Source organism: Labrus bergylta, chromosome 13 (genome assembly GCF_963930695.1).
Source record: "Labrus bergylta chromosome 13, fLabBer1.1, whole genome shotgun sequence".
Classification (NCBI taxonomy): domain Eukaryota; kingdom Metazoa; phylum Chordata; class Actinopteri; order Labriformes; family Labridae; genus Labrus; species Labrus bergylta.
The window spans coordinates 8,764,817-8,781,895 of record NC_089207.1 but is presented as its reverse complement, the minus strand read 5'-3'; the positions used below and the strand labels follow the sequence as shown (position 1 = coordinate 8,781,895).

The 17,079-nt window shown below is 41.7% G+C and overlaps 1 protein-coding gene across 1 annotated transcript in view; it reads right to left on the bottom strand.

Annotated features, from left to right (window-relative positions):
- Positions 1–17,079, bottom strand: part of slc49a4 (solute carrier family 49 member 4) — a 56,984-nt gene that overhangs the window by 30,426 nt on the left and 9,479 nt on the right. The window contains exons 3-5 of the mRNA XM_020651253.3: positions 9,575–9,846; positions 8,703–8,832; positions 663–771 (exon numbers count right to left, since the gene is read on the bottom strand). Of these exons, the coding sequence (XP_020506909.1) occupies positions 663–771; positions 8,703–8,832; positions 9,575–9,846 (511 nt within the window). The remainder of the gene's footprint in view (positions 1–662; positions 772–8,702; positions 8,833–9,574; positions 9,847–17,079) is intronic.

Genomic DNA, 17,079 nt, shown 5'->3' with positions numbered 1-17,079 from the left:
ACCATCATCGTCTACAGGTATTGAGAGTTTCTATTTCAAGGTGCGAACAGAAAGAGAAACCTCGCTGGCTATTCATCCCATTGTTCATCAGAGTGGGCTGCGGTCGTCAAAAGCTTTGCAAATCACTGGCTCAGTGGAGCTTTTGAAAATGGAAGAAAAAAAATCTAACCTGGAAAATGGACTGACGAGCTCTTGCAGGAATACAAGATGAGCTTCTGTTCACTTTTGGTTGCAATCTATCCTACTCAAAGGTAACCGGGATGAATGACTGGAGTGTTTGGCAGAATCAGTGCTGACCTTGTCAGGGGATTCCCCCCCACCCCCCACCCCACCCCCACCAAAAAACAGAAAGCTGGTACAAAATAGTAGTGCTGACCAACAATTCTTTCTTTTTGATAAAATGCTGTTTGAATCAGTCCTCTTAAGGAGTGTCTCTTAAGATTGGGGTTCCAGTGCCCCTAGGTGTACTGCAGAGGACCGCAGGGGTACTTGAGATTTTTTGAGGAAGTTCTTTGCATAATTGAAGACAAAAGCACACAAAGCTGTCTGCGCAACGCTACCAAACTCAGTGTTGTTAGAGACCTTGGTTGACTAAAGTGCATCCTTATTCAAATCTGAAACATTACAAAGATTTGTAACTCGGTGCGTCAGTGCTCCCGTACCTGGTTGACTTTAGCTGGCGTGAGCAACATGTCGAGGACTCCCGCCCAGCCGGACATCACTCCCATGGGGACCGCATAGGCCAGCGCTAACATCAGGAACCGGTAGTTTCTAAAAAGGGGGACAGAAAAACACACGAGATTCAGGATCGCTGAAATGAAAAAATAAAATAAACACACACACATTTTTTGTGCACCTATTCTTCCCAAAATATAAATAAAGATTAGTTAGTCGTCCAGGTGTTTATTAACAGGAATACTGAAGAGGCAAAATATGTCTAGATGTGCCAAATAATAGACTGGACTTAAAGTCCTGTGAAAAAGATCCTATGTTCCTATAAAAGGTCTTTTCCTAAGCAGGTCCTATCATTATCAGGCCGGGCTTTTAAAAACAGTTAAAACTCACTCTGGGCAAAGATAAAACAACACAAGCTACACAATTCAATGTCTCCTTCCCCTTCTGTTCACCGGTCTTTGGAGGCCTGCCATCAGGTCCAGGTCTATGTTACCAGCCCACTGTCTAGATGTCACTTTGTGTACACACTTGCATGCACACATATGCATATACAAACAGCTGACAGCAGAAGATGTAGGCTATCACTTGTGCAGAGCGTAGTGGCAGAGAGATAAGCAGCTACCTGAGCACACTGTGCCAAGCTGCCAGAATAACACTGAGAGGAAACCCCCAAGGGCAACATGCACCCTGAATGTGACAGTCCATAGCTATAGGTTTATGTGACCATGAGAAATAAAATAAAAAAAACGTATTTCTTATGACGTGAGGGCTGAAAACTAGTACTGGCCTAATTGCAACTGGTATCACTTCCTCTGCCAGGATCAGGTGTAGTAAAAGTATTTACAAGGCTTGTTGAAGTCAAATCTGCACATCATTGATATTTTTGTGAAGTGAAAGGAAACAAAACCACACCTTAAACACGTTTTTAGAAAGGCACAAGAGGTAGGGGCGATGATATAAATGATTGAATGTATTTGGACAGGTACAGGCAGATATCCTGCATGTCAGAATGTGGTGACCGAGGAATGTGGTTGTTGTAATGAAAGGCCTCCGAGTGTTATCTGTTCGTTGTGGTGATTTGTCCGGGCCTCTTTTGTAAAAGACATTTTTCATCCCAGTGGAACATCTCAGAAAAATAAAAAGGTAAAAAAAGAAGTGATTTTTCTTTTAAAAGTTGGTTTGTATTTTCTAAAGCTCTGATTAAGGAGTCTTTTGGTTATAATTACTTATTGGATTTGAAAGTGAACGTGGTGCCAAGAGCTTTCCTTCAATGTTTTGGTATTGTTCATAATCAGAAGGTCCGTGCAATAAATGCGTTTCATTTGGTTTTGTATGTTGATTCCCTCCCTCTATCCCCAAACTAACACACTCCAGTCCTGACTGGTGAGGAGTGTGTTGGTTGTGTGTATATGTGTATTGGTGAATATTTTAATAATGTCACTATACAGTGATTGTATGGTTCTACTGTGATGTGTGTATTTGGTGTTTTCATTATGTTGCTGGATTGTTCTTGGTTGTGCTGTGATGTCATGTGTAGTCCTGAGTTGAACCCAGGAAGAGTATCTGGAACAGACAAATTGTGGATCTTGGCCAGCTCTGACTGTTCCTCTCCTGGAGGAATTTGTTCTTCTCTACTCTGGTTGGAGGTACAGGCTGCCCAGTGCCCGGGGCGAAGACCAACAGCTAAAATGTTTGTATATTTTTAGTATAATTAAAGCTCTTAATCTTCTTTAAACCATGACTGCACTTTCCAGCAGCACTATTGCACTTTAAACGACATTTAACATTTTTATTTTCTTGGTTTTATTCCATCAGGTTGTGTTGCGCTGTTCTATGTATTTTTATTTGTTGTGTTTTAGTCCACTGCTGTAAATGTAATTTCTCTCTCAGGGACAATAAAGGTCTGAACTGAACTGAGAGTAGCTGCTGCTATGCAAAAGCTAACAAGACTCTAAATAAAAACAAATAAACAAACTCTTCATCTAGACTGAAACAGGTGGGTAGAGTCCATTAGAATCCAAAAACATCCAATCTCTCTGTCTCAGTTTAAATGCAGTGTTCTAGTTTAAAGGCCCTGTTGGAACAAAAGTCATTGATTTGAATTTTAAAAACAGGGCCGGGGGTTTAAAGTTTTTATTTAAAAAAAGAAAACAAGTCTGTTGCTGTGCTCCCTTTGATTTCCATCTATGACTTTTTTTTTTTTAAATCAGAAAAATGCTCATTGATTTGACATTAAGACTGCATCAACAATGCATGTTCTAATTTTAAAGACTCTGAGGTGAAATTGTTGTTATTCATAGATTTTTTCATTTTTCCAATCAAATTAAACATTTGAAGACAGCAGGTGCTCACACTTCAGAAGCTAAAACTAAAACAAGCCTTGCATTGTTCCTTGAATAATCATTATTGATTCTGAAAACTGTTGCTGGCTTACTTTCTGCCCATTGACGAGAGTAAATTGTGCACATTTTTCCAGGTCTGGCCAAGCCAACTGATGGCTGCTTATCAAGTTATCAACTGAAATCAACCTTTACAAATGAGAGGTGAAAACAAGCAGCACCTCTCAGCTGGGATAAATGGCTTTAGGCTACAGATATTGTGCTGCAGGGTCTGATCCGAGCTGTCTGCTAACATCCCATCAGCTCACTGTGTGCTGAGAACAACGGGGAAGGAAAAGTAGACACTTCCATATGCCTCTTTATGTACGCACATCCAGTATATACACAGAGCTGACCTCTTTAGGCTACATGGCACTCCTCCAATCACATGCTACCCAATTACAATCACTCGGAACACCCACACTAACCACCTTCGCCCAATGAGGTGGCGTGCAGATTTAAATCAGTGCCACCTCCTCGACCCTGACTGCATGATTAGAATTGCTGGGCGTCTGACAAATGAGGCGATGCTGGCAGAGCCGGCAGCGGATTCAAAGATTGTTTTTGTTTATGTGCGACGTTTAACTCCCGCATTTATTCTCCCACCTCCATGTTCGTTTTAATGCAGACAGCATCCTGAGAGGGCATCGTGCAGGGACGTCTGGATAACACTTTGGGGCCTCCTGCACTCCTGCTAAGCCTCAAAGTGCCGAACACAAAGACAGATAAACACTTTGAGTTTGTCTTTGAGTCGAAAACTATGCAGGGAACCAGAACCAAAATGGCGAAACCTGTACTGAGGTGTTGTTGTTAAACACATGCACACCCTTTCCTTTTCCTTGTCTGCTGCATCAAACAAGAAACTGCTTTTATTCACACAATGCTTTGACTCCACAGAGAACCATAACACAGCCTGACTCCCCCTGCTGCAGGCCTGCGGTGTCAATTTAACAATATTTCATGATCCATCATAAATAACACGACATCTAAATAAAATTGTCAGTCAACTGTAAATCAAAACAGTTTGTTTGTTAATACATAGTGGGTTAAATTTTTAACTGTGATTAATCGATTAATAATGGATCATTAAAATCACTCATCATAACCAACATTTTCTTTTAAAAACTTCATGAAACTCCCTGAAAAAAAACACCTCCCAGCTTTGTTCTAGCAATGTCTGCACAATTTCAAAAGGAACATATTATGAGGGATCTTTCAGGTACTGATTTATACTTGGTTTGTTCATTTTTTTGTCATCCTATGGCTATTGATCACTAAGCTTGTAATGGACTCAATATGATGCCATACCATATACTTAGTCCCTTTAGTGACATGTGTCTTTGACTTCAGTGATGCACACATAAAGCTGCCTCCATAGCAGAAGTCTATGTGTACACTGTTACTCTTCTAGGAGGTAAAATACCCAGAATGCACAACTTTTGCAAAAAAAAAAAAAAAAAAGATCTTCAGTAAAGTGATTTGGCTTTCCATGTGAAGCACTCCCTCCCACAAATGATGACCACATCACATTCCAAGAAGCAGTAAAAAAAGAAGTGCTTTAAGCACTGTTACATCTTGTATAACTGATCTTGTTCTAGGCAGTATGAAGCTACGTGGCCTTGGAAGTAGGAGTAGAGAGGTACAATCATAAAAGCCCAGTGATGAAGCATCCTCTTTGCCCCCCCCCCCCCCCCCCCCAGTACCCTTTTCATTAACCTTGCCACAACAGCAGGAAATCAATATCCATGCACCTTTCTCCCTCAGCCGGAAGCTTATTTAGATAACCAAATGTAAGCAGGCAGGCCCAAGCGAACGGGTGAAAGAGGTTAAATTTTTTTCTGCCTTTCCTTTTCCTGTTGGTGATGAAATGTCTCCAAAGAAGTCTCAAAGCTGCCGGCGCCATCAGCTAAGTGCCATTTGTCCTTGGCAGACCCGGGCGAGGGATCAATGCATCAAGATGACAACTTTCTGAGCTAAAGTGAGTCGGCTGGAGGGAGGGAGGGATCATCAATACTCAGGCTTTGGGCTGTTTAGTATTTCCCTCGCACTGTGATCACAACACAATGATAACTTTGCACCACGTGCAGAGACGCCCAGGCTTCTAATTAGACTGCTGCTGTGGAGGCAGATGTGAACAGCTGGAAGCACTCATCAAGCAGAGGATCATTAACCAGTGCTCAGGCCCTGACAGGCTCAATGGATGAGCAGATCCATCAATGGAAAGGTATCAGGCACACAAATCAGACAAATTGATGAGTCAGCTACCACCTGCTGCAGGAAAACTTCTTCTACTGTAACAAGCTGCACTGGAGAGGTATCGCTCGAATAAAGCATCTCTGTACACTACGGACCACGAGTGGGAGTTGCAGGGTCACTCACGACAACATACGATATGTTACGATACGATTGGTGATATATGCCATTTGAAAAATAACGATTCTGCGTTAATTCATATGCAAGACAATCTTATAATGACATATCACAATGTCTGATAAATGGAAGAATATGAAATGTAGGGAAATTTGTTTAGAGCGCCAAATTATTCAAAAAAGATATATTGTTACGCAGCACCAGTTATTTGAAAACAGCTCTATTAATATTTTGTTCTTATTGCACTAATCTATAATGATCCTGTCTTCATAAACAGTGGAAGCATAGCCCACACCTGACCAAATTACCCAACAAAAAGTTGTTTTCATCGATGTCAATATCAAGCGTTTATGCTCCTAGCCTGATGTAACATTACAAAAGAACATTTGGAATTGGTTTGGTAAGTTATTTGCATTTGTAGATACACTAAAACGGTCCAATCAGTTCACTAACTTCACTTTACAAGCCTGTCGGCGAGTCTTTAAAGCGTAAAATAGTAGGGAACTCAGGCGCCAGGTAGCCTAATGGTTATTTTGTGCACCCCCATGTGCTGAGGCTATAGTCCTATAGTGCTCAAGGGTGACATCTACTGGACCAAAAAGTTGCACATTCTTCCTTTTAACAAACAATGTGCTTTAAACTAACACTAAGCTTAACAAGGTTTGACAGAGCAGCAGAATCGTTACATATTCTACACGATCCCTTTCACACTAAACCCAGCCTTTTGATCAACTTTAGGTCACAAAATATTTGTTTGTGCCTCTTTTTCCTATGTGTTTATAGTGTTCTGTCTACCTCCTGTTTCGTACAGTCTCAAGGATTTAAAAGTCACTTTTTCTGGCACGTCGCATTGCAGGAGATTCTGAGGCTTGGTGCTGCTGGACAGAGAAACAACATGATGCCCAAACAGGTCACTGGAAGGCTGCCTATCACAAGTGGAACAGAAACCCCTCTCAGCTGGATGGCCTAGTTAAATTGGCTGGTTTATATGTGTGTGTGTGTGTGGACATGTTCATCTGTCCAAAACTACCAGCCTTGTCCATGTCATGTATCTAAGGGGAGCTCTTACAGGGAGCTAAGCCTCTCCATGCTGGTCAGATGTCCTGCAGAAAGCATGGCACTGTAGTGAAGCTATTTCATTCTGCAGGAGGGGGCGGGGGGGGCAGAGAGAAGCCAGCAAGGCAAGGCCAGGCCAGATCTCTGCCTGCTGTTGCCCAGCTTTCTCCAGCCCAGCGATCCCTGGCCACATTCCTGCACACGCCAGGAGAAAGGGAACAGCAAACCGCGACAAATCTGTGCTGCTCTCTCTAAGTGCCTGGAGGATAGATATTGCATTGGTTGAAAGTCTGACGGGTTGTAGTGATGAGAGTATTCCATCCCTGTGTGATTCCATCATCATCTCTAGATTCCCATCCTGCTCTCTTGTCCTCCGCCAAAAAGACACAAAAGACGAAGCACCAATTCAAGCATTCCAGTTCTGAGATTCAGGAACTTGTTCTAATAGGCCATTTCTCTTTCTAACACGGCTGCCCCAGAAAAGACAAAGATTCAAAACATCAGTAAAGAAGATTCTTTCAGTATAATATCTTCACTCTTTTTGTAGCTGGATCCATGCAGGAGAGATGGCATAAAAGGCTGCAAAACCTTGGAAAAACAAGTCTGAAAATGTGTTATTAACAAGGTTTTTATTATACCAGGAGACCAATTAACTCCAGGACTCTCCTCCTCTTCAAAACCAACAGACACAGTGATCAAAACAGATAAAAAACAAAAAAAACTATTATCAATGCTGTTGGAAGAAACTTGCTCAATTTTTCATAACTCTTAAAATTGAAACTTATCTCATTTCAACAGACTGTTCATGTCAGAGACTTTGTTGAACTGGTGATGCAAACCATCACCACATTTACTGAATCTGTCCAAAAAGAATATAGAAAATATGATATATGATATTTATTAAGGCAGAATATTCTTGGGCTGCAGATCCCTTTGACATGCATGTCACTTTCCATTGGTTATCTTTCAGATAATATAACAGAAACTCTCAGATACGCTCTGATCATGTTTACTGTGGCTGCAAAAGAAGCAATCACTTTGGGAATGTTTGGGAGCTAACCGACGGTACATAACGCGCTCCTACTTAACACTTAATGAGGAGGAAAGACCGACTTTTTGATAAATTGAATGTGAGAAATAACTTTGACAGTGTAAGATGGTTAAAGAATTTGTGTTGGTGGCTTGCCCTGCTTGATCACCCTATCTTAAAATGCCTTCATTCTTCTGTTTGTCAAATATAGAGACTTGCCTAAGTATAGCTGTTCAAAGAAGTCCTGCGAATGTTACATTTTCTTTGTTACCAGGAAGTTAAGAGGCAACAATGTTGTTCTCATAAAAAATTTAAAAAAAATCAGTGTTAAATGAAAATAACCAAAAAACACAAAAATAATCTTGTTTCACTTTTCATATCAGTGTTTCTCAAATGCGTTTTCCAGCTGCCTAAAAATGGTAGGATGATCAAGCAGGAGAGAAGTCACTCGATTATTTTCAGGTTCTTTGACTTCAGCCGTTTACTGCATGTCTTCCCCCGCTCTCTCCTTCCATCATACCCGATCTCTCTTTACCTGTCCTATCCAAAAAACGCAAATATGGCCCAAAAAGTAACAAAAAAAAAGAAAAAAAAGTGAGCTTCATGTTGAGTAGCCAAATTAAATATGACTGACAAAATTGTGAGTAAGGGGCAGCCCTTCTCTCCAACAACATGGTCAGGTGTGTCCGGAGAATACACTGACCCTGACAGTACGGATGCAGAGGTGGGTTTTTAGTAGCTTAGTAGTAATTAAACTAGAGGGAAAGCTGGAGTTTCTTTGAGAAGTCTCCAGGCAGATGGTGAGTGACAGGCAGACTCCTTCATTTCGATTCTACATCGTTTCTCCAACACAGGACCGTGTCACTCTAACTTTCTAAGACAAGTAGCGTGGGATGCATGAGTAAACAGAAAAACCAAACAAGCCCTAATGGATCTGTAGACACAACGCACGCTGATTGATCTGCAGAAATATGCTCCTGACTGCTCTCAAAGAGTCTGATGTCGGAAAACATAACAGCACCTGAAACTAATTTCAAAATCATTACCAAAGTCTGACGTGCTTTAAACGTCTACAATAGAGACGATTCAAGGACACATCGAGTCAGGCATACAGATCTATGTCTCTGTAATATGTGTCTGGTCTTTCAGATGACTTTGTTGGTGTGTGTGTGTGTGTGTGTGTTTGGTGTTACCTGAAAAGTCTGCACATGCTGTTCCTGTAGCTGAGTCTCTGGCTTGCAGCGGCCACACTGGGAGGTATCGGTGGGCGCGACGGGAAATAGAGCACAACTGCTGCATAAACCAAGGCTATTGCAGCCAACTCTGGAGAGACACAGGGACACAAACAGAAGAAACATGGTTGTGTTTTTCAGATAAGACAGTGAGAAGAATTTGACATTTCAAAAAAGGTTGCTAAGACATTTTTAAAGTCGGCTGAAACCATCCTCTGCCTGCTAGACGAGTCTATAGATTTACTGCATTTTCGCTCTTCACTAAATGATGCTATCAGGTCTCAGCTTATCTTTCTTGGAGTCATTCTGCAGTATGGTTAATCTAAATATTCCCAATTCTCTCCCTTTCAATATATTGCATGCAAATGAATCAAGCAGCAGCTTCCTGGTGGAGTTAAGTGATTTAAACATTGGTCATAAATGTGTACAGTAAGCTTGTTGCTAGTATGACACTTTTTACTCTCAATGACCTTCAAAACTTGAAGAACACAAACGGTGCCTGCCTTGTTTGTTTGTTTGTTTGTTTGTTTGTTTGAAAATTAATAACAAACCTGTTTTAAGTAAAACAAAAGCTGTAGCCTGAATATATCCCAGCATGCTTGTTTCTCTTTTCAGTGTTGCTTTTAATTTTCTGAATCAGTTAAGCATAACAGTCTCAATCTATTTTTCAGAGGGTGGTTATGAAGATAATAATTTCGTTTTTTAAACTAAACTCCTGAAGCCCCTCTGCCTGATTGGATTTGTGTCCCTTGGTGGAGCCGACATGATGTTGAAACGACGTGCTATCGATCCGGCATGCCCCTCAGGAGGTTTCTCACATTCTCTGTTCGTACCTGTATACATAACCAGCTGGATCCGGGACCGGATGGTGCTGTCTGGAAGTGCCGCCTCTAGTATGGTTCCCGAGTCCGTTTCATTGGGGGACGGCACGATCAGAGGTCCGATCACGAAGGAAGCAGCGCCTCCAAGGTGAGCGAAGAGCGAGGCCACGGCGGTCGCGGTGGCTCTCTGGTCGGGGGCGAACCACGTGGTGGAGAGGAAGGGGCCGGCGCTCATTATGGTAGGGCCCGCTAAACCGTTCATAAACTGACCTCCATGAATGAACCTGGGACAGAAACAAGAGGAGGAGAGAGCTTAAAGTCTTTGGTAAAAAAAAAAAACGACTACAAATAAAGAACCAGAAACCACACTGTAAGAGAGTGGTGTGACTGTAAAGATCTGTCCTGCACTTGTGGATGTTTGAACAGCATCATAATCTTGTGATGAGCCTAGGAGACTGTCCCTTAAACACACTCATGTAAATGAAAAACCAATCAGCTTGTAGAGAAATATGTCTGTCTGCTGTTCATCGTATTTTACAGAAAACTTTCTTTATAAAAAAATCTCCCTTCTGAATCCAGAATAAATCCAAAAAAACATTTTATCCCTCCACTTAATTGGCTCTAATTCATTCACATTCAGTAAGTGATAGTTAGCTTCCGCCTCAAGCTATAAACTTAATGAGCAGCAGACAGGTATTAAGAGTTGATATGGCTACAAGTCAAACAGCTCGACGTGGCAAATCCAAACTTTTTCTCTCTTATAGTTTATTTACTGAAACATGCATCTGCAATGGCCTTGGAAAATGGCTCACTGCATTAATGATACGTGATTCAATATGATGCTTAGTCATATGTGAGTTTCAGCTGCCAGCTGTTGCACCTACATGGCACAGAAATCAAGTGTGGAGGACTGAGGCACCTTTAAAGGTTCATCCAACGACATCATCGTAACTGAATGGCAAAATTTACAGGAGATATTTTTCAAGACGAGGAGTTTCACTTGTGTGGAAACTTAGTGAACCCATATTTTGTCTGCCTCTTGTTCAAAATAAATGGAATAGGATCCGTGGCAGATATTACGACTATTTCATTCCATATTTTGACGATGATCTTCACGTTTCACCAATTACTCTTGAAGTCCACTAAATGTTAAAACAGCCAAAAATCTAATAATTTCAAAGACCCCAAAGTGTTCAAATAGCTTCTATTGCCCACCCATCAATACTAAACATTAAGACTCTTCACTCACATAAAGTCATGAAGGAGAATACCAGCAGCAACATCCTGACATTTAAGAAGTTTAAACTAGGACATGTTTGATATTGTTGCTTGATTCATGAATGAAAAGATTTCTTGGTGACTCTTTTAATATCAAATATAACTGCAGCTTTTAATTATTAAATACCATATAGGTCCATTAAGACCTGATGTTATCATGTGTTATAAATATCAGATGTAATAATGTCAGGCTTATGGATAAAAACGCTGTAATTATCAAACATCCTGCCTCATAGAGAGTCCAAGTTTCTGCAGCGTTGTACTCGTGCACATGTACTCTGAGACGTCCCCAGATGACACAAAACCCCTCACCACCTTACAGAACTGTCTGACAGGAAACCACCAGAGACCTGCACGGCTGATTGTCTGTGAGCTCGGGGAAGACAACGTTCAGACGGAGGAAAAGGCAGAGAGAGAGAGAGAGAGAGAGAGAGAGAGAGAGAGAGGAATGATAAGGACAGGAGAGAGGAGCAGGAGGGTTAATTCTGAGTTCATCCTATTCAAGATGATTCAGTATATTTGTGTTCAGAGCGAGAATCTGACAGACGGCGGATTCTTATTCGTGAAGTGAAGTGAGTGCAGGCTGGTTTAATCCTGTGAACTTGAGTACTTTTGAGTTTCTATTAAAACCAATTTCGATGACATACGCCGCCAATAAGAAGCAAAATAAACATGAGAATGATAAATTAAGATTTAAAGGCTTATGACAAGGACAGAGCCGAATAAAATAAAAATAATACCAGACCTACGGTGAAGTTTTATTATGTTTGAACTTCAGGGCTTAGAAGGTAATTCTGGTTTACTCTCTGTTATTGAGAGACATGCTTCTCATACATAGGACGGAAATACACACATACACAAACAGGACCTGTGGACATGCACTGGAGAAGAGTCCCGACACCCAGTCTTAGATTTAAAAAACAGAAAAAGGAGCTGCGTCCTCAGACTTACAGTGAGCATATACGACTCTGTTCCCCTCTTCGGTACACTTACTCCTCTCTCTGCCCTCTAACTCTTTTTTTTTTTTTTTTTTTTAACTTTGCTGTCTGTTGCCTCTGGGGTTCACAGTTTACATGTCGGCGCAGAATACAAAGTGCAGCGGTCAGTGACAGATTGATCGGAGAATAACTTGTTCGCTCTATATCTCCCTCCCACATCTAACACTGGCTAACATCCCAGCCTACACAGCAGCACCTCCTAAAATACTCTGTGCCTCTTACGTTGTAGTCATCCCACTCCTTCTTCCTTTAAATCTGTCTCAGGCTTTATCACTCAATTAAGTGCAAAACTTTCCAGCAAGTGCAGAGCGATGCACTTCTACACAGGCGGACGTGGGGATGTTAACGAACCAGTTTCCCATTTTCAACATATTTTTTTTGGATATTGGATTCAATATCAAGATGTAACCCAGAAAAAAAAAAATATTATTTGAATAGCTGGAGGCACACATGTCCTCATTCATATCCAAACCTGTCTGTCATTTTCATTTTATATTTTGCTATTTATTCCTGAATAAATGACAGTGAGTGACAGCATTACGGCGCAAGTTCAGAGGACAGCAGCCTTCAACCGTCTCTGTACTGTTTGATACAATGGCTGAGGCTAAGAGACGGAAGAGGACGAGGCTTGAAGCTAAGAACAGATGTACTGGATGTGACCGAGCATGAAGCCGGACTAGAGTAAATATAAGACTGACTTTTACATGTTGGCTTCACGGAACAGCAGTTAGGAGCTTAATGCATTTAACAGAATGTTATAAACGTGACAGATTACAAATGCATGGTTGCAAACTGGTCACACTCCAGCAAGAAGGTTTTATGATCAGTCTCACCGCTAATGGGAAAACGACAATCTAACAGCAGAGTGTTCATCCCTGCAGATATTATTCATAAGAGATTGTGACGTAATGTTAGGCCAGTGGTTCTAAACTGGTGGGTCGGGACCTGAAAGTGGGTTGCAGAGCAGCTTTCTTTGGGTCGTGAATGTGTGTACTGGAAAATAGAATTGTGTCAAAAGCTTATGCAGCAAGATGTTTGTTTTGTTCCGTTTCTTTGCTCTGTCACATGTTCTCTATCGCCTGATGTTCAAACAGCATTAAATAAATCTGATTGGTTGGAAAATATCAGAGATACGGGTCATGATTGTTCATGAAGGAGTTGGTGGTGGGTCCTGAGGCTCCACCAGTTGAAAACCACTGCGTTAGGCTGTATCTTTTTTTATCGGTGTCACTGCTGTCATTGCTGTCTCATGTTTAGCAGCTTTACCGGGTGCAGAAAGTGACCTAACACAAGGGACGTTGCATAAATAAATCCATCTTAAAAAAAAGGTAAAAAGTTGTGTCTTTCCTTGTTGATCTTCAAGTTTAAGCTGAGACAAAAAGAAGCCGGCACTGAGGTGAAATCCTTCCAGTGTGTCGGGTCGTGCAGGGCTGACAGGACCCCATTCTGCCGTCACAAAAAGACCGGGCCGATTCTGTCTCGATAATGACACCACAGTAATCGCCACAGCAAATAAGAAAGCCCGCTGCAGGACACCACAATGTGTTCTCATGGCCAATCAGACGGTGTCTAAAAAGAGAGTCTGAGATCAGCAACAAAACAGGCAGTATAATTTACCTGAATAAATAACAATGTGTGATCGAAAACAAAAAAATCGAAGCAAGCTTTCAGTTCTTCAGAGCTTTTTGAACTTTGTGATGCAAAGTTTTGGTCACAACTCCAAATCTATCAAGAGTTTTGTCTATAAGCTCTCAGGATGGATGTGAGTGTGAAAATTGCCTTTGATGTGACAGGTGATGAGGACGGATGGAGACCAACATGAGGATGAGGGAGGAGAGCAGGGGGCCGGAGGAGCAGAGCAAAGGGAAGGGAGCGGCTTTTTTTCAGCCCAATGATTGCGTTAATCAGTATCGATGAAACCTGTCAGACTGAATCTGATGGAGACTGAGACAAAAGAAGCCGGCACTGAAAGTGAAATCCTTCCAGTGTGTCGGGTCCTGCAGGGCTGACAGGACCCAATTCTGCCGTCACACAAAGACCGGGCCGATTCTGTCTGGAAAATGACACCACAGCAATCGCCACGGCAAATAAGACAGCCTCCTGCGGGACACCACAATGTGTTCTGATGGCCAATCAGACGGTGTCTAAAAAGAGAGTCTGAGATCTGACTGATAGACACTTACTAATCAAACAGATGGTCTTTGTTTGAAAGCAAGAGGGAGAGACAGAGAAAAGAGCAAAGGCATGAAAACACAAGAGAACAAGTAGGGCATGAATTTGATGTCTTTGATTTGAGAGCAGACCTCATCACAGCGAGGGCTAATCAGAGACCAACTGACGCAAAGCCGCTGTTGCTCTCCTCATGTGAACTTTAGGAAAACAAACACTCATACAGGGTTGCCTTGACACCAAAAAAATTAACTTTGATACGATCACAGTAAAACCAAACAATATCAATATCGGTTCCAGTACCACAGTAACAAAAATAGAAGTCCTAGGCAAAGAATATTTGGTAATTTCTTATATTCGTGAAACTCAGTTAGTGTAAGAAAGATCTTTGATAGAGCCATTCCTTTCCACCTGTCACACATGATGCAAAATACTCTTTACCATGTTTTTCTAACACTAATATGTCCCTAGTCTGTCTACAAACCACCCAATGATGAGAAAAGTCCATCCTCTCCATTCTTTTGCCTCCTCCACTTTTCAGAAAATGTGTGCTCAAACAGGCCGTTTGGAGATTGTCCCTTTGTGACATCACAAAGGGCAGTAACCCCTCCCCCTGGTGGGTGACACTCCCACAGCTAGGTGTTTGTTCTGCCCTCTGAGTCTTCCTTCTCACCGTAAACAATAGGGCATGGAGCGAGAAAGCTTGAGCCACCCAAGCCCTTCCAGAGAGGGGGCGTGGTCAGACACAGCTCATTTACATTTAAAGCTACAGACACAGAAACAGCCTGTTCTGAGCAGGCCTGAAATAGAGGGGTTTATAGGCATGATCAAATACAGGATCAGTCAGAGGATTGGATACAGACATGTTTTGAGGAGCTCTGAGACTTATTTAAACCGATTGAAAGGGAGGATAATATGTGACCTTTACTGCGTCTGTACTTTAAGGTACTAAGAGACTGTTACATTTTAAAACAGGACGTATCCAAAAAAAAAAAAGAATAAAATTGACAACCTTCCCAACTTCTGTTTTTAAAACGTGACTGTTCCTGATGATAAAAGGAGAGGAACTTCCACCGCTCTGAAGTTCAGCGATGCCTTTGATTTCATAAAAAGGGAGCTTCAAAACTCAAAGGAGGCGGTTTACTTCCACAAGAGAATATAGCAAAAAGTATAAAAGGCAGTCATGGAACATGAAACAGTTTGTGGAACAAACACAGCTCTGCAGGGGGTCCGTCAAGGAAACTTCTCAACCTGGGCAGGAAACTCAAATGCAGCACCTCTTGAACAGCCCTTGAACAATGGAGCCAGGCAGACACCACCCTGTGCTTTAAGTCATTTAAAAAAAAAAAGCGGAAAGGCTAAATAAAAACAATGCACAAAGATCTACACTGCTAGCAAGGCATGGTCAACTTTTTGTGTAAGAACTGCCGGGTAAAGACGAGAAAATATGTTGAGTCATATCGTGTCCTCGTCTGTACAAAGGTGGGTAATGAAGTGAGACCCCAGTTGCCCAACTCCCACCAACTAGAACGTGGTGCTGGTGCTAGGCTAGAGCTGGAGCCGGTACGAAGTCGGTTCAAAGACAGAACCGCCAGAGAACCGGTTCAACTGCAGAAATGGCGGATCACATACCTCTACATCTGTTTTTCTGCTTCAGGGCAGAAATGCTTCTTTGGATGTCAAAAAAACAACATACTGGTGTTGGTTAGGCACTCGCTCCGAACAAGCCCTGGAACTGGCTTTGTGGCAAGTGTGTGTGTTGTGCCTCAAAGTATAATATATAGATAGACAAATATAGATCAAATCTGGAATAATTAAAGGACTAGAAGTGTAAATAATATCAGGTATTTTGTTCCCAGTTTGTATTTGAAATGTTGTAGGTATTGAATGCTGTTAGCGCTCATTAAAAATGTAGACGTTTTCTGTTGCAGACTTGGGAGGCTTGCCAAGACAAGTATCAAAAATATCAGGCAGGTGTCAGGCTGGGCTTCTGACCATTTATAACAAGCAGGTCCTGAGGAGAGCCAAGGCTATAGTGGTCTGCTCAAATCACCCACTTCAACTTCACAGTGAGTTTCAGCCTTTACCCTCAGGTCATCGTTTCAGAGCTCCTGTGAGGAAAACTAACAGACTCCACATTTCATTTGTCCCTGTTGCAATAAATATATATATAAAATAGTAATAAGCCCTTAGCTTGCCATTTTTGCACTTCTCCACCTTGTATTCCACTAACTTAGCGAAAATTCCATTTTTTTTATGAGCTCTTGACTGATTTTACTGGGATATTTTATATTGTTTAATATTGTGTTGTCTGGTTTTTTAACTGTGTTTTAATTTGGATTTTACGGTGATGTTGTCCTTGTATGTGTTGTCTCCTGTGTGCTCCTGCTGCAAAACAAAGTTCTCCTAGTGGGTCAATAAAGAATGTGACTCTGCTTCCTCTGTAAAGATACTTGTTAGTTTTTCCAGTTTTATGTCACACACTGAAATTGCAAACTTTAATTTTCCATTGGAAATAGGAATTTATTAGCAAAACAATATCGTGCAGTGTGTTTTAGTGTATGGATTTATGGCTATGTGTATGATGAGGGGTGGGCTGGCTAAGAAAGGTTTTCACCTTCTAAAGGGGGGCCCTGCAGAAAATGTTTGGGAACCACTGATCAAAGCATTATTGTTTGAAGAGAATATTACATTTATAAAAGACAGCACACAGAATAGCAACAGTCTGAATCACTCAGAGTTTCATCTCCATCCACTGTAAAGCAAAGAGTGACATCTGTTGGCGATGTAGGGAGCTGCATGGTTCTGTCAGCCTGCACTTTACAGTTTTAATCCACTGTGTCATCCATTAAGCTTCAAGAGCCGTAACCTATTACATTTAATATGCAAATGAGGCTGAACTGAGGCACTGCTAACATTTGCAGAGTGATTCACGTTGTCTTGGCTTTCACCATGCTGTCTGGTTTTCCACTTGAATACCGAATCTAAAGAGCGAAAGGTCATGACTGTGAGAGGCTGATCCCATCATGCAATGGGGGAGAGGCAGGCAGCTCTGACCCCGGATACGCACCT